Source organism: Chlamydotis macqueenii, chromosome 3 (genome assembly GCF_036417535.1).
Source record: "Chlamydotis macqueenii isolate bChlMac1 chromosome 3, bChlMac1.mat, whole genome shotgun sequence".
In the NCBI taxonomy this organism is placed as follows: Eukaryota; Metazoa; Chordata; class Aves; order Otidiformes; family Otididae; genus Chlamydotis; species Chlamydotis macqueenii.
The window spans coordinates 101766730-101790118 of NC_141558.1; the positions used below are offsets into that span (position 1 = coordinate 101766730).

At 36.8% G+C, this 23389-nt stretch overlaps 1 protein-coding gene across 1 annotated transcript in view; it reads left to right on the forward strand.

Annotated features, from left to right (window-relative positions):
• The window catches only part of PDE10A (phosphodiesterase 10A), a 187448-nt gene that overhangs the window by 107854 nt on the left and 56205 nt on the right, over positions 1 to 23389 (forward strand). Inside the window, exons 3-5 of the mRNA XM_086743459.1 lie at positions 2041 to 2069; positions 14471 to 14591; positions 16534 to 16583. Of these exons, the coding sequence (XP_086599585.1) occupies positions 2041 to 2069; positions 14471 to 14591; positions 16534 to 16583 (200 nt within the window). The remainder of the gene's footprint in view (positions 1 to 2040; positions 2070 to 14470; positions 14592 to 16533; positions 16584 to 23389) is intronic.

Genomic DNA, 23389 nt, shown 5'->3' on the forward strand with positions numbered 1-23389 from the left:
GTCCAGGTTCATGGGGGCATGTTTCTTCCTTTAGTCTCGGGGGGAAAAAAGTCTCTTGTTAGGCCCTTTGTTTCTTTTAATATTGAAAATTATTTTCTAGCTCATTGTGTAGTAATTTAACTTGCTTCTAGATGCATTAACAGAGTATTTGATGCTATTTTCTTCCTTTTCCCCCTCGTCTTTGGCGTTCCTCTTTCCCCTAAAAATATCTGCAGGTTTTCCCACCAGTTCATAATCTGGAAGTGTGAGGAACAAAACCTCGTCCTAGTCTTTTAAACAGATAAATATCATCACTGATTTAAGAAATGTTTGATGCATTGGTTACTGAAAACTGAGAGTATACTGAATATACTCCAGGAGAAGCATCATATCATTACGTCATTACTCAGTTTTCTGTTGCTCACTGGCAGAAATAAAGTAGTAGGGGAGATGGATTTTGAGTCTAACTTTGACTGTTCCTGTAGCTAGTATGTAGATTTGCCCACTCAAGGATTCTGTGATCACTGAACGCTGCTGAATGTGTGTTATACATTGCATCGCAAATAGCAATACTACCTTAAACAGCTAAACTGAGTTTATCTCTGTGTTCTGCATGTGTAAATTTCTGGTGTATCATTTAATTGGGGGTAAGAAAAGACTAATATTCAATCATAATTGTGAAATACATTGTTTTACTTGGTATCACTCAGTTTTGAGGAGAAATTGGTATGATTATTGAGAGTTCTTCCATTGGAAATTGAGTCTTGAATCTGTTTTCTAGAAAATGTTTTTTTTTTCTTGCTTTATTGTTTGAAAGTTCATCTTAAATGGCAAGATATGAAGAGCCTTTGCCAGTGACAACACTGAAATACTTGTAAATGTGCCCTTCTCAAGGGGCACCTTGAGATCCCTCCTTCACCTGGGAATGATTTTGGAGAAAATGTGGTGTATCTGCTTTAAAGCAGCCTAGGTGATACTATGTCTGTATCTGACAGAGATATCTGAAAATACTCTCAGTATAGATCATCAAAATATGTATAAATTAAGGGCCACAAATATAAACGTATGGTCTTTCTCTGTGAGATTAAGTCTATTTGGTGACTTAGAATTAGTTTCCAAAGCATGGTAATTGTATTCCTAGTATCAAATGAAAGGTTACAAATGGGTCCCTTCATATTTTCAGAAAAATCTAACGAACTGGAGGTGGGTATGGGTGCGTTTAAGCAGCTGTTGGTGTGGTTGAACTGGAAGTTGGAAACATTTCCTGTGGCAGATGCGTTCTTGCTCTATAACTGCTTTCCCTTTGTTTTCAGAAATAGCACTCAATGTTTTAGCTAGTGCTCTGATATTGTACTTATGTTTATTTTTACATATTTAAATTTAAAAAAAATGCATGAGAGACTGCTTGCATTTGAAAGGACAAAAGGTAATAATGAGGGGGTGTGCACATATATACATACAGATATTTATATTAAATACATATATTAGATGCTTCATAATCTATGTGCTTTTAACATGTTATGCCAGATGACATCAATGATATTCTTGTATTCTTATGGTCACAAGGCTTTTTTTTTTTCCCATCCAAAGAAGTCAACAGAAATAGCATCTTTGATCTTCAGAACAGAAAGTCTAAATCTACTCACCAGCTTGCTCAAATATGTAGGACATTGGTGACGTATATTTGGTAGCAAAGGGCTTTTACTTCTCAGACTCTGCAATACTAAAAATTGTCTTACTGAACTGTAATATGAGTGTAGGAGAATGATATAGGACTCACAGGTTTAGCTGGCCTGTGAATTGACTTACGAAATGTGGAACATCTTGTATTCTATTAAGTCAGAGCAGAATTCTTGAATATCTTAATTTTAATTAATTTTCAGATTTAGAAGCTGAGCAGATTGTAAATGCACACCAATCTCAGAATATTTAAATTACTTTATTGAACTGTGTAAGTGGTTTCGTACAGTGGTGCAAAAATTGTTTAATGTGTGGCATCTTGTTCTTCATTCAGTCTAGAAACTTCCCTGAGTGCTAATTGTTTGTTTTGTTTCCTCTTAGATGAATCGACTCCTAAAGAAGTCAGCAGGGTAAGTGCTACTCTCTGAACCCTCTAAAAAGCATTGTAGTGTCTGAGGCCAGTCTTGACTTGAGATGATTTTTATGCAGTCTCTGATCAAGATTTGACTCTATTCCCTGGGCATAGTGAATCTCCAGAGAAAAAAACATTGGTGTACTGACTGACTAGAGAACAGTTAATAAGGAAAATAAATATTAAGAACACTTGATTGGCTGTAAAAAAATTAAAGGGTATTTTGTGTTAACAAGTTAAGAGTTCTCACAGTGCTATTTTTGTGATCCAGTTTTAAAAAGGTACTTCACAGAAATCAGGAAAATCATGGGACTTCGAGCTTAGGCGTAACAGCAGACTATTGAACCAGTGTTACTGCCATCAAGAGATGGCAAGCATAAGAGGTAACAGGGGAAGGAATGTGCCCTGTCTAATAACTCCCTTTGAGATGTGCTGTGGTGCAGATGAGCTAAATTCTTTAATTTGAAGTATTTTGCAGAGTACTGTATGGAATGTAATGAAAGTCTTAAAAAACATATTCAGTAATAGATTTTCAATGCTAGCCTTACATCTGATTGGCATTGTGTCCTGCAGAATATCAGTCTGTGGTTGAGGACTAGGTAGGGGGATCTGTTAGAAACTAGTGCCTTTGCTGGGTATTACGAAAGATCAGTACAGGATCTGTTGCCCTCAGATGTACCCAGACGTGTTCTTTGGTGAAATCATAGTCCTGTTTTGCTCCTCTCCTTGAATATCTTGCATAAACTCTTTTCATGTTCCCAGAAGAAACACAATAGTGACACGTATTAAAAGTAAAGCCTGTTGAAAGACTGCAAAAGCTGGCTGGATGATCTTGCTCTCAGTAAAGTCCTTTGGAAAATACTAGGGTGTGGAAGGAGTGGAAGCCTCTGTTTGGTAACCCTGAGAGCAGAGGGCTGGCAGAGGGGCGAACTGGAGTTCACTTCTTAGGAGACTATGAAAAAGAGATTATGTGGTGTCTAAAATGAGTTTGTTCAAGCAGAAGTTGTGTATATGCATGATCTGCTATGGATGTGTAAGTGTTGAGAATTTAGGTGCAAATACATGTTTTAGTCATGTCTTAATTTGTAACATGGTTTTTGGTCACCCTATAGTGTTCAGCAGTTATGGCAGTTGAGTAAATCCCTATCGGTGCAACCAAAGACTGTTGTTGTTAGTACATCTGTATATATTGCTTTGATTTCAAAGTAATTAAAGATCTGCCTAAAAATCTCAGAAGCCACAATTATTCCTGTGGAAGAAAGTTGCTTTTATTTATCTTAAATTTGGTAAATAGATTCACATTTTACCTAAACCTCTGTAAAACAAAGTTACAAAACATATCTAGGTTACCACATTTGAACTATTTTAGGCAAAAAAAGCAAGCCCTGGAACCCTGAGAACCCCTCATGTCTGCCCTGCCAGTCACCCTCTTTGTCTCTGATGTGCTAGTCCCAGCCACCTCAGCCCCTCAAAGTCACTTACACTGACTTAGAGTTTTCCTGAAGATGAATGGACTGTGACTTCAGGTCTTGGAGTCAATGGGGTGCAAATGATGCTTCAGATGCTCTTCAGTAAACATTTTCTCCCTGGGTTTTTTTTTTTTTAAGCTATTAATCGTTGTTCACTTGATGTGTATGCAGTGTTACAGTTTGGTTTTTGGTGTTTTTTTTTTTTTTTTTTTAAGTACAATAGAATCATAGAATAGTTTGGGTTGGAAGGGACCTTCAAAGATCATCTAGTCCAACCCCCCTGCAAGGAGCAGGGACATCCCCCCCCGACTAGATCAGGTTGCTCAGAGCTTCATCCAGCCTGGCCTTGAACATTTCTAGGGATGGGGTTTCCACCACCTCTCAGGGCAACCTGTTCCAGTGTTCTACAACCCTCAGTGTAAAAATTTTTTTCCTAATATCTAATCTAAATCTACCTCCCTCTATTTTAAAACCATTGCCCCTCATCCTATCACAACAGGTCCTACTGAACAGCCTCTCCGTGTCTTTCCTGTGGGCCCCCTTGAGGTACTGGAAGGCCACTACAAGGTCTCCCCAGAGCCTCCTTTTCTGCAGGTTGAACAGCCCCAACTCTCTCAGCCTGTCCTCATAGGAGAGGTGCTCCAGCCCTTTTATCATCTTCGTGGCCCTCCTCTGGGCTCTCTCCAACTGGTCCATGTCCTTCTTATGTTGGGGGCTCCAGAACTGGACACAGTACTCGAGGTGGGGTCTCACCAGGGCAGAGTAGAGGGAGAGAATCATAATGCACCATACTACAAATTAACATGCTTGTTAGTTTATAATATTTTTTTAATAAAGCCATATATAATAATGTAGATCATTGTACTACATCCTATTTCTTCAGCAGCAGCTCAAACAGATGCCAATTTAATTAAAATCTGAGCATAAATTAGAATTTAAATTTGGAAAGTTCTGTAAGTGAGTAATGTTTTTCAAGACAAAAAGACATGTTCATGCTGACTGAAGAATTGTGAGTTTTAAAGTCATGAAGTGTTACACTTTTTATTCCTGAAAATGTCTGCAAGAACAAGCTTATATCATAGGGAAGCAAAAATAAAGGTTGATGAAAGGAAATTTATTGCAGAATTAAATCACCAACTTGTTTAAAATATTATTAGAATTAGGAACTAAGATGGGAATATGCTGAAAAAAATGTGATTTTCATCGCTAGGATTTTTTTTCCATCTTTCAATGTTGGGTAGAGTGAAAACATTAAAGCATTCTTAGTCATATGCTATGACATCAGTTGCTTCAATAGTCTCTTCTGTTGTGCTTACACAGGACACCAGAATTAAATTGGGGGAGGATATTTTTTGTTAGATTACTCCTTTCTCCCCCCAAAAAGCCCCACCTTTTCTCTTTATACAAGACTATAGGATTGTTCTAGGGGCAATAAATACTGAACTTGTAATTAATTTGCCTTTTTAAAAAAAAAAAATCAGCAAAATGCAGTGGGATGAATGGTCCAGATTCTTGAAAAAAAAATTATTTTACTTCTTGAATTATTGGAAGGTAATTTCGGTATTTTCAAAGGTTTATATTGCAGTTTCACACTTGGAAAATTGATGAAGCTCTGAAAAACGCTGTCGTATAGGAGCTACATTTTTAATCTTTTACCATTTTTAGCAACTTAGTAGAAAAATAAAAATAAAGTAGCAATCTTGACTGTCAGCATTACATTGCATGTTTTTGAAACAGAGAGAGATCAGGAGAAACCTTCCATGTGTTTTAAATTTTGAGATATGTAGAACAGAAAAGAAGCTTTTCAGTATTTATTGTTTTTAAATCTGGTCTACTAATGGCAGTTTCATCAATATTTTGGTGTTCAGAAGTTCGATGTAAAGGTCTCCTAGGTTGGCCTGACGTGGTAGCTGACAGGTGGGGAGGAGGGCGGGGGCGGGGGAAGAGATTCCTGTAGAGTGCATTTGGCATAAGAACAGCTTTGGTTATAAAATACCTCATGAGCATCTGTGACCAAACAGTGAACCTGTGAACTTTCTTCTGCGTGCTAGATTCCAGTATTTATGAAGTATATGTGACTGGGGACAGAATCTCCGTTCCTGTGATACAGTATTGGGAACAACCTTGGAAACGCTGAGTTTCTTCTGCTCGCACACTGTGCAGATGTGTGTTGGCTGATCCCATGCGTCCTAGCTACAGAAGTGGTTTTCTAGGCAAAGGGATTTCAGAAAGAAAACCAGCTATTGAACTAGTTTGATGAAGAAAACTTAAGCTGAGTTTTATACTTTGTTTTTGCTGTTTTATCCGCAAAAGAAACGAAAACAGAGGAGTATGAATTTGAGCACTAAGTGGCTATGCATTCATGTGTATCTAAACTAAAGATACATTTCCTTGCGGGTACTAGTGAAAACAGTGTGCATTGGAGACATGTTATTCCTTTCAGTTGGCAAAAATAACCCCATTCCTACGTGAACTATGGTCAGGATTTTGTTCTGCGTGCTGCTAAGTTTCCCATGATCACTGTGTGCTCTTTTGTACCTCGAATTCTGAAGTTTAAACAAAAATACTTAATGTTCCTGATATGATCACGGTGAAATTAGCTGTTGTTCATTTTGCTTAATGACTTTCCATTCCATGTTTACTTGAACAATACTTCCAGTGAAGCTGCCTTTTGGCAAGTGCCTTTGCTTTGTAAACTCCAGTGATGCCAACAGCAATTCACTTTGCACAAGTTTACCATATAAACACCAGAAAATTATTACCTAGCAAGTGACTTGCTCATTTACAGTACTTTATTCTTGGAAACAGGAATAATACTTTAATCCTCTCCTTTCCCCTTTTTGGACTTGGAGCTTTCGGCAGCTGCCTTGGCACCAGCTAGCACCCAGCACAGTGTGTCACTGACAGTTACAGAATTAGCAAATGAGTTTTCAGTAAATAGTTGCAGTAATTGCATGTATCTTCATCGTGCAGCCCTTAATAGAAGTTTGGGCTTTTTATGACACGTTGGCAAAGCAAGCTCATTCTTTGTAGTATTTCCTTATTAAAGATGGGATTTAAATGTTTTTGCACAGTCCCAGAACTGAAGACTGCGACAAATTAATCAAAAAGTTAGGGGAACTGGAACAAACATACATACTCAGCCTTTAGAAGGGATGCAAATGACATTTCAGCCATTGTCACAAGAAGAAGATGCTTGAATAAGCTGATTTCTTTATAAAGGAAATCTTGTGGACACTGTGGTAGTGATAAGCAACAGTGGTAGGAAAATTAGGAAGTTTATTTTTAATTTTGTACATGATGTCTTTGGAGTGCCTGCAAGTGAAGTATTAGGAGGGAATGTGATTTTGTAAAAAGCTTTTTAAAAAGAGGAGCAGTATTCAGCCTTGTCAAGTTAAAATAAAGCTCATTATGCTGTTGTATTATATAATCTAGAGAGGTGATATAATTGAGATAGTCATGCAGTTTTATGAGCCTCACAGTTAATATCGGCTTATATGGTTACCTCTATATAATCATAATGTTCTTTTCTCATAAGCCAATCCTTTGCTTTTCATTATGTATCTCTCTTATTACTAGCGAAGCAATTTATTTCAGTGTTACCATTTGATAACAGGAAAGGAGCCGATGGAAAGATTAGAATTGGATGCCAGTGAGTGCAGGCTATTTGGCAGGGACCTTCTCCTAGGGAAGGTGTTCACCATCTCTTCAAGGCTTGGAAATCAACTATGTAAACAGGGTGGGAAATGTGTGCCTTCAAAATTAGTGAGCCATCTCTGCAGAGTGAGAGCTGGTTTGCATCTTTTGACATAATAGGGCTCGTCCTGCCAAATGTCATCTCACATTTTTCCTTCTTTGCTTTTGTCATGAGCAGTGTTTGATGTGCGAGCAAACAATGAATAAATACCTGTGTATGGTGCTGCAATGCTAAACTTTATTTACTGAGCAAGTTCTAACCCGTGTCCTCTCCCGTCAAAACAAGAACAACAGACAGCAGACAAATGCATGTGAAAGCATCTCTGAGGCTATGTACGAGCATTAAAATTAATCACCTTAGCTAAGTCTGCTCTTTATGACTTTTTGCTTTCCAGTGTCCAAGTTTAAACAAAACTGGTTACTCTAGCCAGCCATGGTTACCACTTCTGATTTTTTTTGAGCAGAGAGATTTTTCTGAGCTTCCTCTTCAAGCTCACTGCTCCTCAGAAAACCAGCTCTGCGCTGTGAGCTTGCTTACCGTGTTCTCCCTAATTTTATTTTGTTGGTCTGAGGATTTGACATCCTTCAGCTCAGCATTTCTGACTTGAAGCAGGCAAGCAATTTTATTCCCTTTCTGGAGGTTTTATTTTGTGTTTTGTTCTTTAAGTCCAGATCCATATTTTTGGTTCTTCACATGTGTAGTTTAGATCTGGTTTTGCTGTTATTAGGACACAGTTATCACTTAGGTGTCTGTGCCCAAAAAATGAGAAATACCAGTTTCTATGCAAGAGGTGAACTCGGCGTCAGTGCAGCTAAACAATGCAAAATATCGTGGCCAGTGAAAATACCGTGTAGCAGTACATGTAAACATACATTTCAAACAGGTACACAACCTAACTTACATACACATGAAAGTGACCTGAATAAAAGTTTGTGTCATTTTCCCAGTTTTGTTATTGGTTTAATTAAATATTTTGGCTTTTTTTTTTCCTACAAACATTTTAATTTTTATACCTATGGGTCATCAGAAAAGCAGTAACATTACTATAAGTAAAATACAATAATTTCTTGCATTTAAAGTAGTAAGTGACTGTTGTGACACATGCAGGTCTGGCCTTTTCTGTTTCTAAATTATATATCTGAATAATCATTACGATCAAGTGTAATGACACATGAAATTAGTAGTCTAGCTACTTTTAAACAAGATGTCTCTTACAAGGCTGCCTTTGCCTGCAACGGACTGGATTTGGACACCAAGATGTTCCTCTCTAGTTATGCATTCCTTTAGAGGGGAAGGGGAAAAAAAAAGAAAAAAGGCAAGAATATACTTCAGTTTAAACAGCTGCTTATTACGTGAGCAAATAAAGTAATGATCCCAAAATTCCTCAAGGAAATGTAGTATTTATTATAAAAGGATACAATAATTGAGTATTGATGATCTTCCCAGAAGATAAGTTATGGAGGCAAGCAGAAAATTATAGAGAGTGAGTCTCTTAAATCCGGGTTAGTAACTGTGGATCTGTTTTTTTTCATAATGCTACCTGAAAGGAAGGGAAAGGTGATGTGTTTCAACAAAAGGCATTAAATAATTTAGTTTATTTATTTATTTTTGTGACTGTAATGCTTGTTATTAAGAAGTACAAAAGTGTTACTGTTGGGAATTATTTTTTTATTAAGAAGGTATCAATGGCATTGGGAATTTACCTATGTAAGACCAGTCTTTCTATACTTCTGGTCCAGTTTGAGCATACCTAGTGTGAAGTAGTTTAGACTGACATCTCAATTGTATGTAAAACAAATGTACTTTGTTTTTATTTGAAGGTTTTTTAGTTCATTTTTAAAATCTGTTCCCTGATAACTCTTGTTGCCAAGACTATAGTTTTATAGGAAGGAAAGCTTATGTTGTCTGGACATTATCAGGAGACTTTGGTCATTTTGGGTTTAGCAGCTGCTTGTGTTCTGTAGGATGCTTCATAGGGAAGAACATAGCTGGCAGTTGTAAAGAGAAGATTGAAGAAGTTTGCGCAGAGAGGTTGTTGTCACATTTCAAGATCTCATGACTTAGGTGTTTGGTGAAATCTAGTTCCTGCCTAAGGACATTGTTTTGTATAAAGTGCTGTGCAGAATCACTTGGATTCACTATCTGCAAGTTTTGCTGCTGTCATTCACTGATAATTTAGGTGGTTTGAAGTGTTAGCTGGTTATCTGAAATACTACACATGATGTAACCCAAGAGAGAATAGGCTTTTTAAACTGCTGTGTCTGTATACAATCTCCTTGGCCTATGCGCATCCTTTGTTCTTAATGATTTAGCACACTTCAAGAACTGAGGCTCCTTACAAGAGCCTCTGTTTGTCCCAATGGATCCTAATCCTGGTCCAGGAACTGCTTTTTACCTGAACAGCTGATTTAGTCTTTTTGGGGTTTTGGTTGGTTGGTTGGTTTGGAATGTCATTTTGATCTCACAAAGCTTTTTCTGTTCTTAGTTTTTTAGAGACAGTTTTTTTGTTGTTATTGTTTTGGGTTTGTTTTTTTTTTTAAATTGCATTGCATATATATATATATATATATTTGCATGTCTTAGCTTACATTTGTGGCCTCAGTTTTGAGTGCCCATGGAGAGAATATCCTATACTTATCCACTGCGTGGCCCCTCCAACACCTCTAGAGTGCCTTGCGAATGGATAGGGTGCACTGGACACAACATCTCTAACATAAGTTCGCTTGACACTGCTGATGTCTTCATTGCACCCTCTGTCCAGCCAGCCTGCACAGTGGTGGGAGTCAGGCCTCACCTCCCCGCTCCCCTCATGTAGCAAACAAAATACGGGAAGCCTGGGATGGCACCAAGGGCTGGACCTGAAGATTATGAAGATCCGTACTGCTTTCCTAGGGCCCCTCTACATTTCAGTCTGATCGTACTTGAAAGGATAAGGAGCCTTGAAGAATTTTAATAAAATGCTTGATTCTTGCTAGAAGAATTGGTCCCTGCTTTCCCAAAAGTCTGTTTTCAGAGTATACTGATATGACAGGTCAGCATGTTCTCCCGTTTCTTGGGCATAACACCTGTGCTGTCCTTCCCTGTTGAGCCTGTAACAGAACAGGGCTTACAGCCAGCTCCCAGAAGGTGGCATAGCTCGGGCCCTTGTAGCTCTGTGGTCGGCTAGAGGCCACCCACGTCAGTTGACAAAGAGCTCTGTCTTGTGGTTCCTTCTGACATCCTCTGAAACCAGCCTAAGATGCCTAAATTACAGATGAAAAATAAGCAACATCAAGAAGAGTCTCACTGGATGTGGTCACTTCCCTCCATATTTTGTGGCTTTCACAATTTGGTTGGTTTTCCTCTTGCCATCCATTGAAGTTCTGCATCGCCAAAGTACGTGTGGCTGTCCTTCTCCACATTACATGGAGTTTGGGCTGTTTGTTGATTGTAACTCCTCCTAGCCTGCAGTAATGGTATACGCTTTGAGGTCTGTAAAAGGATATGTTTCTGCTGCAGAACCAGGCAATTGTTGCTGTGGAGAAAGAGCTCTGTAGTAAGAATAAGGATTACACAGGAACTTGCTATCCTCATTGCTATCCAGAAGACGTTTTATGAAGTTACAGAGAAAACAGATCAACTTCTGGATTATGTTGGTGCTCATTGGCCCTATGATGTATTAATGAAGATGTTTTGTTGCAGCAGAAGGGCTTTTTCTTTTCTGCAGGAGCCTTAAATGCCCCTGGCAGAGCCACCCTAAAAGCATGAAAGCATGGAAATTAATCTTCATTTCAGTTTGTCATACATAAAATTTACTTTAGATATTAAATTGTGTCCTTGATTTTTTTTTTTGTGTGTGTCTTAATTGTTCAGAATGAATGCCTAAAATACATCTCACCCTATGATATTTCAGTATCTCCTTTCATGGAATAAAATGTTTGTGATTCTCAGCCTGTTTGTTTAGATATAAGTCACAGCACTGTTCTTAAATCACCTGTCAGGGGTTGCTGTCTTCTGTTGCACCACAACATTCTAAAGACAAATAACCATAGAAATATTTTTATCTAACTCCAGCAAAAATGTCCTCCTTTCATAGTCATAAATTTGAGTATGAGTATTTATAACAGAATTTCCTTTCTTAATTGTTAGTTCTTTTTCATAGCATTATAATATATGTAGCTACTAGAAATATGATGCCAGTGAGATACAGATATGATAGTGCTAAACTAGTATTTAGTCCACTTGAATTATTTTAATGCAATTAAAATGAAATTAATTCTGAAATTCAGAATTTTACAGTAAATATGCCAAAATACTTGTAGACACTGAATCTTTAATAGAAGGAAATCAGCAATGCCAAGAATGAATTAAGTAAAAGGAGTATTAATACTGTTCAAATTGCAATCTAAACTACCATAACAGGTTAAGAAAAAGTACATACACTATATCTTGATGACAAATAAATACTCTTTTTTTTTTTCCACAAAGTGTGTTGAATATTTTTTTTTAGGAACTACTTTGCTAAAGCAAGTTTTACACCAAGTATGTGCACATCTGTGTTAGCAATCGTGTTGGATAGTGCTTGTACTGAGGCTTGGTGATGGCTTATTCAGTGTTAAATATATGGTTTCATAAAGAATATTGTGGCTTTTCAACCAAACGTAATTGTGGGTATCTGATGTAAAATGCCTAGAACCAAATAAACCTCTTTTACTCCACTGTCATAAAAATAAAACCATTTTACAGCATAACAGAGTCATTCTTTGCTGGTGATTGATCTAAGTCATAGAATTACTTAATTGTGAATCTGGACAGATTCTGTTCATCTGGCCAGTTGTGGATTCGCAGATTGCCAGTAATGGAAATCTGCGGTATTATAGCTGTATGTATTACGCAGCTACCGTCTTCTTAGTAACTTGGATGCATGCAATGATTTACCCTGCTTACAGAATGTTTGCAAGCATATGTTGCAGAGGTGAGGATAAAGGGCAGATAGCTTATTATGTAATTACTATGCACGTGGAACTGCTGCTTGATTATGGGGAAAGTTATTATTCTGCCACAGCTGTTATGCCAGTGGGCTCATTCTCATGATGTGTTCTCTTAATGTATTGGCTTTAACATTTGAAGATTTGATTTAAATTCTGACTGTGCATCACTGGCAAAGAGATACGCATTCATTTCCAAGTTCTGAGAAGGCATTTTTCCATGTGAGGAAGGAAGGCTTTGTGCATGTGTGCTTGCTTAGCTATTGTTGCTTTAGGATACGTGGCTACACGTACTTCTGCAGATATGGGTTAACACACAGGAATAACACAGATTCTTATTTGCCGTTTTCCTTTTATATGGCTACTTACGGCTGTTTCATAAGTATAAAAATTCCACTTCCATGAAACTACGCTGTTGTTTTCTCCATTGAAGAATCATGGCATGGTAAATGTGGGACACAACAGACGCCAGTCAGTGGAAGCTTGCCAGCTGCCATACGGTGCTAATAATGGTAATGGCCTGCTGTACCGTGAACTCCAGACTTACGGCAGCTGACGCGTGTATGCAGTGTGACCTTACGTCACTGTCAAAATTTATAATCACATCAATGTACAGAAAGAATTATTAAGTGTTAAGTTTGTTATATATTGAGAATATTTTGAACATCCTAGGTCTGAAATGTTCTAATACGTCCATCTGGAGCAATAGCTCAATACAACATCGTGCCTTAAGAAGGGGTCATGGTAAAGATTGTATGTTCTCAGGAGCCATTGAAAAGTCAAGATTAAGATCTACTTAATTTAAGGGAATCAGGAGTTGATATCGTCCAGCTAGCACTTGGGTTTTTTATTGGTGGAGTTTGTTTTTGTTTTTTTTTTTGAGGTGAATGTATCCTAAATGTGCTGCTGTATGCTCTGTATTCATGACTTAGTGTGTTGTACAAATACATGTGTTGTAGAAATACATGAAAGTAGTAGTAGGAATAAAAGTTATGTCATGGAATATATTGTGTAAGTTGTGTGCTTAATCCATCACTAAATGTCACATGTACAGGTTTACTCAAAGTTATAGACAGAGGAGATGTAGAGAGATGCGGCGCAGAGTTACATACGTGCACATACACATGGGAGTGGTGGGTAGACTCTGGAACTTTGGTGGCATTTTCCATAGTGCTGTTTACATTACTGGTCTATATTACATTTGACTTTAAAGTATGAATGAGTAGGAGAATAAGTCTTAGTCTTTCAAGCAGCATTAATTCATCTAAATATCACCAGCTTCGTTTTTAGTTTAAGCAACATAATTTACTGTGTCGTTGAGTTCAGTAGGTAATGGACTGTATTAGTTTCTTCAGTTGTCACATTACCAGTTTTGAACAGGGTGATGAAGCTTTGCTTACTGCCAAGTATTGCTTTCTGTGAAATGGTTGTTTGTGATGCTGTCATGCTACACATGCACATTCACTGCCAGTTTTATCAGTCCTTCAGGATTTGATTTCAGGACTCGGGAAGTGGATAACCAAATGCAATTGGGCCCCAGAAGAGAGGCTGCATCTCCTTTCCTATGAAGTTTTAGCATGTCATGCTGTTTTGTCATAGCAGCAACCAGCACCCCATTGCTCCCATCTAAATATTCTAACTGATCTGTAATCTCTTTCTGGCTTTGTCTGCTTTCTTCAGTTGAAATAAATGCCTATTAGGCCACAGTGGTTAGCATGATGATCTTGGAGGTCTTTTCCAACCTTAAGGACTCTAAAGATTCTATGATTTTGTCTCATGCGATTTTTTTGTCCTTCAGTGGTTGGAGTTAATTGCTAATGTATTTGAAAGGCTGAGATCCTTGAGCTAATGCCTCAAAGCTCTGGTGCTCAGTTCTGTCATATGATTCATGAATTTGAGGTGGAAGATGCTGCAAAGGTAGCTAGTTGCCTCCTTTTGTGTTGGAGTAGGAGCTTAAAAGGAAGGAGTTGAAGGTTACTTGCCTTATAATTGTCACATCTCTCAGTTTCTTCTTGAGACGTTGTCCTGTGATCTTGGCCAAGTTTAGGCAGTTACTAATTGCTCAGTGATGTACTTTGTGCAGTTTGAACAAATGTCTGATGAAGCATAGAGTGACCCAGTTCTTCAGGCAGCTGCATTAGGACAGTTGTGATTGGCTTGGTATTGAAATCTTAACATATTATTTTTTTAACTAATTTAAATGTTTAGAACCTGCCAAATACATCTGAGTTATTCTAAAATGTTCTTCTCGTCTTTGCTTCCGTAGTACCAGGATACGCATATGCAAGGCGTAGTGTACGAGTTAAACAGCTACATAGAACAGCGCCTGGATACAGGAGGAGATAACCAACTACTGCTCTATGAACTGAGCAGCATCATTAAAATAGGTAAGAAAAGGAATCAAATGTGTCTGAGCTGTTACTTAGCCCTGTGCACAGAACATTTCTTACGTAGTTTAGTTAATAAAGACAGGTATTGAGGGATAACAGTGTTTTCTTTGGACGTTGTCTCAGTATGAGACAAGAACTTACTTCACCTTCTATCCCTCAATGAATCCCTGACTGCACTTAAATGAATTTCATCTTTGGAGCGAGCTATGTTACCAATTCCAAAATTAGAGTCCCCTGTTACATGAACCAGCAAACAGACTATTCTAGTTATGATGGTGTTGCAATGACAATATGGGAAATAAAAAAAAATCTATTGGTAATATCACTGTATACTTGAACACCTTTTGAAGCGAAACTGAGATGCTACTGAAAGAGGGCGTATCTTTTGTGTGATCTCAAATTATGTTCAATTATTTAACCATTTGTTTTTCTATCTGATGTAAGTACCTATTGTGGTAAGAAAACACTATGCATGTTTGAAAGTTAAAACATAAAATAAAAAAAAATATTCCCAATAACAACATAAGTGTTGTTATCATCAGCTTCTTTTTAGCTAGCGTGGATGTACTCAGATTTCAATAGGAAGAACCAGTAGCTTTGTTCAGTCATCTCTTTAGAAAGGTTTTACTGCCCCTGCCACTTCATAATTTTGTAATGATGAGTGATAGTTCTGGTTTATATGCATGATGTTTTAAAAGGACCACTTCTGTTTACTGATTTTGTTTAAGTGGTTATTTGGATATTGATGTCCACCTCACAGCAGATCAGACTGGATTTTGTTAGTGCACAGCAAGTGAGAAGCTGTAGGAGACAGGGTCTGCTTTGTGTAATTTTTTTTTTCTTTTGTAAAGCAGATGAGATTTTAAAAAAAAAAAAAAAATTCCCTTACAGTACTCATTTGCCTCATAACTCAATGTGCTTACATATCACAACTGAAGGAATTAAAATCTGAATGCAAATTACCATGCCCTGAACTCTCACTGGTGTTACACAGTTGACAATAAGCCAGTAACTGCACAGTGGGATTTTTTTTCCTTTTGTTAAAGAATTGCAGAAAGCCAATTGATTTGACCACACACAGGTATAATCAATCCCATGAAATGTACGTAATGGATTCTTGTGTTTGTTCATCAAAAGCAGGTATCAGGTATGTACATTTACTGGTTAAAATGTTTATTAACTGTTGGAAAGACAGGCTTACACTCAAAGTATCGAAGTCTGTTGTGTAAAGCGGGGTAAAAACCATTGGCTGCTATATCCTCTTCTGACTTTCAGAGTTTTCTTTTTAGCAATAAGTTATGATGATTGGTTGACTTGAAACTTTTGAGAGTTGAAGGAACTTGACTTTACCCTGTTTCAAACAACTATCTGAGTCTGGCAGAAATCTGACAAGTATAAACTTCCACGTGTGTGCCAATGCTTTTGACGTGGGGCAGGTGCAGAATTTAGAAACAGTTTGTGTTGAAACACATTTATGGCAATATTTGTGACATTTTTTTTTCTCTCATAATTTTCTATCTTAAGGCAGGGACAAATATAGCTTACTATCTATGAATGGTATTTATTTTACTCATAGAAATTATGATTTTATCTGATTGACTATTGTAAATACATGTTATGTTACTTCTATACTGTCATATGAATTAATTTGAATTTAAAGACATTAGGCCTTGAAATAAAAATAAGATTTATAAAGAGATTTATTTCTGATTATCTTCTAGAATGTAGTAAATGATAATGAGGAAGAAAGAATTATCTTGTACCTCTAACTTTGTAGAGTCTGGGAAGTTTCAAGGGACACAGCAATAGACCTTCACCTTTAGAATTTTAGATGTTTGTCCTGAGTGGAATTGAATCTGTGGTTTCACCTCAGAGATCTTGTGTAAGTTCCATTTCCTCACTGTGAGTACAATTATTTCTTTTATTATTGCTTTGGCAGCTACAAAAGCTGATGGATTTGCACTATATTTCCTGGGAGAATGCAATAATGTAAGTATACTGGATTAAGATGCCGCTTTTCTGTACATTTACATTTTTCCATTTGACAATGATATTTTGATTTTATTTTGCATGTCATTTAGCAGGAGATATTACCTGAGTGCTGAAAACTAGCTTTATGTTATCTTTATTTCAGTAAAATAGAAGTTTATTGAATATAGTGGTAATGAAAAAACATTTCCTGCATTTAGTTCTTTGGCCTTTTCATTTTTATTAAAGACTTGGCAGTAGTGCTGGGGTTTCTCTGACTGTAGCAACTTAACTTGAGATTTAGCCCCATTATTAGTTGTCTTTAACAAACAGAAAACTTAAATTTTATTTACTCTTAGTATGGCCTATTCTTTTCATCTAGTTATCTCCAATTTAAAAAAAAAGTATTATCAGATTCTCTGTTAACTGCCAGCTGCAATTTGATAGTGAGATAATGAAAATTTCAGATGTAGATTTTTGCATAAAATAAATCATACATTTAAAATTTATGAATGAATTTAGTTTTTGTTGTAATAATTTGAATAACAATGAGTCTAGTATTTGCTGTTTTGTTATTTGGCATTTAGAACACATTACATTTTTTTTTTTTTTCTATCCAGACTAATTTGTACAGTTACCATTATACAAGATTTTTTTATTTACTCTGAATGGCTACCAAGAAGGAAATGTAGTTTATAATTCTGTCAGTACCATCAACTTAAAAATCACAATCTGTCAGAAATTTTGTGTCTTTCATTGGTTCAAGGAACAAATGAAACTCCTCTTACTGAAAAATGACTAGAGAGGAAAACATTTTTCTCATTGTTTTTGTTTCCTTACTTTACACAGCCAGTTCTAATGGTTTATTTTGGTATAGTCCGTTAGCCAATTTCCTTTGCACTTTGTGAAATAATTGCATTCAGAAGAAGGCAAAGAATTACGTTTTTGAAATGATGGAAACAGGATTGAAGATGTACAAACCTGCAGGTGACTTGAGCCTTGCCTGCGGGTATTTTTTACTTATTTGAAAAGATAGTGTCTAATTTGAAGGATGTGGAAGAAGGCCCATGCAGAAATTTCCTATTTAAAAAAAAAAAAAAAAAGGAAATGGGTTTTGCATTTTAAAAAATGTAATGATTATTTCATCATATCTTTGATAACCCATTTTATTGTTCAGAAATGCTCTGAATGAGTTCTTCAATAGCATATATTTTTAAATAACTCTTTCACTGGGGGGTGTAAGTTAAGGAACACGTTGTTCACCCTTTGTGAATGCAATCTTTGATTCTCATTGGTAGATTATAGCATCCACTGTCACGGGTGGGGGCGTGATGCAAATGGTCACTGAAGAGCTTCCTCCTGCTTCCAGGGGCAGGAGCTTGCAGGAAGTGCAGCCATTCGTTCTGAATGCTCAGCGCTGGCCAGCTTCAGCGGCAGTAACTGCACGCCAGCTGAACATCTTCATTTCTGAATTCTTTGTGAAAGATTACAGGAAAGTTAACTTTACAGCTTGAGACCTGGAGAATTCTAACTACGGTGATGTTTTTCCTGTTAGATTACTGTGGCATAATACGGGGTTCCTCCCAGTCTTTTGATACCTTGAGGACCTGGACATATTATGACGTTCAACATTATCATTTTATTTTTTTAAATAACCTATGAGGCCGTTGAATCTACTTGCTTCCCAGTATAACTCTTTCCTGAAAAAAGTTCCAACCACTAAAAAGACACACAGACTTTACTAACCGCTGCTATGTAGCTGCATCTCCCAAAATGGAAAGTTCTTCGTGTAGTTATTATAGGGACTGATCCCAAGTCCTTTGAAGTTAGTGTGAGATTTTTCCATTCGCATTAGTGGGCTTTGGGCCAGATTCATGTTTGTAGTCTTGTAACTAAATAGTAGTGCATTAGCCTACTTTTTTTTTTTTTGTAAGAAATTATCATGGAAAATTAATTTGGATATCTTTGTCTCTTGAATATTTAATTTAAAGAATGTATCCAAGTGAGAGTAATCGTTGTTCAGCAAAAACTAGCATTGTGTTTTTATTAAATATATTTTTAAAATATTTTTATTTTAAATGTTTTTATTAAATATCTTTAAAAATATTATTAAATATCTTTTTTAAATGGGAAGAAAAAGATTCTGCACAGCATAAATGCAAGAAATGAGCTAATTCTTTAAGCTGAAGTTTCAAAAATTATAAAAACCCCTAACAAAGTAGTTGCTGAACACCTATGGCCACATGTTGAAGAATGGCTTCTGTTTTTCGGTGGCTTAATTTTTTGATGCTTACTTTATGACTTAAGTTTTGCAAATTTAGCAAAAAAAAAAAAATTTTTTTTTTAATTTTAGCGTTTGGCTTTTTGTTTACTAGCTTGAGAAATAGAAATAAATCTGCTTATATTGATTCAGTTAGCAGCCTCATGTTTCAGAACTAGACCTAGTGTAACAGTTATTTCCACCATGCTTTCAAAGAAATAATTTATGCCTGAATACAGCTTTTCTGGAGAATGAGTGTGTCTTTTTGAGAATTAGGTACTGGGAGGGGCTTGTGTAAGAATGGAGTAATCCTGTTAACAAGTAGATACCTACTTTCTCCCAAATGATTTTGTGCATTCTAACTGTATCCTGTAAGGGAATTTAGGATCAAAACTGAAGCAAAAGCATTAGCTCTACTTCATTTCAGCTCCCACTGTAAATATGTGTAGGTATACTTGTGCCTTTTTAAAGAAATCCAAATTTGAGAATCTTGACATGTGTTAATCTCAGCTAAGGAACTTTTTTGCAATATGAGATCACTACCGGTTAGCCTAGGTTAAATAGTGAGCTTCTAATTAGGATAGAAAGTAACTTTATTTTACAGAAATTATAGATACTTACAAAATGAAAACTAACAAATTATTACTGCATACTGTGTCCTATTATTTCTTAACATAGAATAGAATTCCATGTTATTGCAGTTTTGTTTTTGTGGGTTACCAAGCATTCATTGTAAATTTATCTTAGGTGCAATTTTTAATATGGACAACACTTTCCTTACATGAAAATTATACTAGAAATGAGAGTAAATTTGTTTAGTGTGAAGAAAAATGCTAGGTTAGCTGGTCCTTTTCTTTTTGCAAAACATAGATGATACACGGGCCTTTAAAGGAGGACCTTGTTTTAGAAAGAATTCCTTGGGAGTTTAACAGCTCAAATGTGAGTTTGTAAAAATGCCTGTCTATATAAAAAGTTTCTTTACGGCCTTATTTTCTTTCTGTCTGTTGAAGTATACAAAACTATACCTTGACTTGTGTTAGAGCTGGATAACAGCATAAGGGCAAGGTAATTTCTGGCTGACAGGTCAGGTGGAATGCCTTTAGGATCTTTACTTGAGTGGATTTGCTTGAAATGGAAGATGCCACAGCAATTGCAGGTTACAGTGCATTTGTTTTTGCAAGCAGTACTCAGAATTGGTGCCAGAATGAGTGCGACCAGTTCAGTTATGTTAGTGACTTTCTGGTTGTTCAAATTGCTTGGGAGCACTAGCACTCATTGCACTCCTTCCTAAGAGTGTTCTGATAGCATGATTGCCCCCAGCCAGGTCAGGAGCACTCACGTGCCCAACTCCTTCCTTCCCCATGAGGTTGCCCCGTGTCTCAGGATCTGGTTTGGCATACGCGATACATCTGGTAGAATGTATTACGAAATACTCAGGTGCTAGAAACAGTTTCACAACTCTCCGATAAAGGACTTGACTTTATTTCAGTTTTCTTTTTATTTCTTATGGGGATAATATAATAGTTCATAATTCCCATGTTATGACCTTAATTGAATGTCGTCTTCAAGCATGACTTAAAGGATTTACTGAAATCCTCCTATTGGATGGGGTGTGTCTGTATGTAAATCAATGTACCGAAGTACCATGCTGGCTGGGCATGGATTTAAGCCCGTAAGCTGACATCTTTACAAGGCAAAATTTCTAAAATACTTACCACAGCTGTAGAATTTGTAATGTATTATTATATTATCTGATTCTTCAGATACTTTTTGTTTTTAGTCCTTATTTGTGTGAGTAATTCATCTCATGATTACATTGTGATTCCTACGTGAAGATGTATGACTTTGAATTTAGTAGGCATACACTTAAAGTAGCTTTTACTAGGTCTTGTGAGTATTATTTAGTTCCTAAAACTGCAAATTGTGTGACAAACAGATCATCCTTGCTTCAGACAGAAGTTTCCAATAGCTTTATTGTAAGAAATAATTATGTGAGGCCACAAATATGTGCATATACTCGGTGCTTCAGGGTCTGTCTTATTAAGCTATTCTAGAATTTCTGGTCATGCAGAAATTGTTGCAGCTTGATGTGCAGTGCCACCTAGTGAATTTATGGGGTGAGTGATTTGAATTATTAAGAACCAAGGAAAAAATCTACTGTTTGCTACCTGTCTCAGGTTTTTGTGCCAGGCTAAGGTACATTATTTTGAATGTGTAGACATCATCTCTGAAGTCTGAGTCTTCTAAACATGTTTCCAGGTGAAATCCTTCTAGGTGCAAGTTGATTCAGAAAGTTGTGGTCTCTATCCTTGAATCAGTTCTAACGTGATGTACTCTTCTTATGTATCAAGTGGAATAAATTTGTTGCTTTCTTATTTGCCAGTGAGTCCTCAGCAGAGAGGAAAAGCTGTTGATGGTTAGAGTGTCTGAGTTTAATTTTGAGTCTATACGTTATCAAACTGGAAGAAATTAAATGAAAAACTGTCAAGATATATTTTAATGAAATTTGAGTCCTGTTTCATTTAATATTCACGTAAATTGACTTGTGGAATATGGTCGTGATGAGTATATGCAGATAGAATGCAGAACTGATCAGGAAACTAGACAGAGGCTAGTTGTTTGTGGTTCACTATTGGAATGGGAGGGTATTTTGCGTAAATCCTCAAGGATTTATCCTAGATCTGGTTTTGCTCAGTGTATTCGATAAGGCATGGGTGAAGGAAGAATAAAGGCTTATTAAATTTGCATATTACATTAAATTGGGAAGGACTGCAGGTGTGTTTGTGGGGATGGATTAGAATTCAAAATGATCTTGGGAAAGTGATCTGAAGAAACTGGACAATGATTCAGTGAAGACAAGTGCTGGGGTCTCCGTAGATTACCTCTCTCTGTGTAGGGCAGTAGATGACTTTGAGAACGATTCTGAGGTTTGCGGTGAATTTGAAGGTAAACATGAGTCAGGTAAACATGAGTCATTGCTGTAGCAAAAAAGACACTGTTGTGTGTAGCAGAAGCAGAAATCTAGCCTTTGTGTAAAGTAATTTTCCCATTCCTCTGTCCACTGTTAAGGTCTCAGGTGAAATAATATGTCTGGTTTAAGCATTGCAGTTTTATGAAAAAAATGGAGGAGCTGAAGTGAGTCTAGGAAAGAGTAGGGAGAATGGTTGGCAAACAAAAGAATTAGTATTGCTTAGTCTGAAGAAAAGAAAGTTGAGGGGTGAATATATGCTTGGATAAGCTGAAGAGGAGGGGAATGATCTCTTCTCCATACCTACGATGTGCAGGGCAAGAAGTAGGGTGCTTGAGTTGACGTTAGGAAAGCTTCCCCTGTTACGGCTGTAATGAAGCACTACAGTGTGCTTCTTGTGAAAGCTCAGGGATCCTCATCCCTGGAGGTCTTTGAGGACTGTCTGGACAAACATCTTTCCGAAAAATGCTTACCTGACCATGCCTTAAAATGGAAGGGATGGCAGAGAGGTATGTCAACTTAGTTTTCTGTGTCAGTGAACCGGTGTAACTCTTGTGATGTTTTTCAGTTGCGTGGATCGACTGGAAAGTTTTCAGGAATAAAGTGCATCTACAAATTGATACCCTTTAGAAGGATGAAAACATTTAACCTCCTCCCCCAGCTACTAGTTGTTTTACGGCATATAGGTGCATCACCTTCATTTCACAAATGTCCAACGTTTGTACATACTATGTAGTTAAAAAATGCAAATCTCGTGTCAAGTACATTGTCAGTTGTCAAGTAGGAAATAAGTTTTTATAAACAATGGAGGTCATTGCTGGTGGTTGTTTTCCTTCTTTTATCCCGCATGCTTCATGTAGTAGGATTGCTGCACTTGTGCTTAAACCCAGGACGTAATTACCTGTAGCTCTTTAAGATTTTAGCATGGTAGCGTTGGACTACTACTTCTACTTAGCCAGTTTACAAATCCAAGGTTTTTGCCTGTGGATATTTTATTAATTAGTTCTATTTGTTTGGTTTTCTTGGTCATCATTGGTTATTGTGATGAGTTTTATTCCTGCAAAAAAAACTTGGCCTTAGGCCACAGCCTTTATACTTATCTGCAGATAATTTTATCATTAGACTGTGTGCTCTTACATGTAGATTGTTACATCCTTTACCAAGAGTAAAAAACTATGGCTATTACTGAAGAGAAAAGGATGTGAGCACCAAAAACCATTAAGCTCACTTAATATCACCTTGCTTAATTACCATTTCTCTTTAATGCTGTGGTTTTTTTTTTTTCCCCAAGCATCTAGTCATATAGCAATACTTTAGTGTTAAGGTTTTCATTTAATAACAGTTGAATATTAAATGATTTTCCATTAAGCATTTTTAGGGCCAGTTTTATCAGCAAAATTTGCTGTGGAGGAAACTAAATGAGGATCCAGTCACTCTTAGCACCAAAACAGTTTGTTAATGGAATGCTTGTCATGTGTCTACTTTAACCCTCATTGTAATAATGAAACCTCTTCTCTGCAAAGAAATTTTAGAAAAAAAAAAATCAGATTATGATCGGTGTTTGCTTAGTTACAAGGACTATTATTGAAAAAAAGAAGA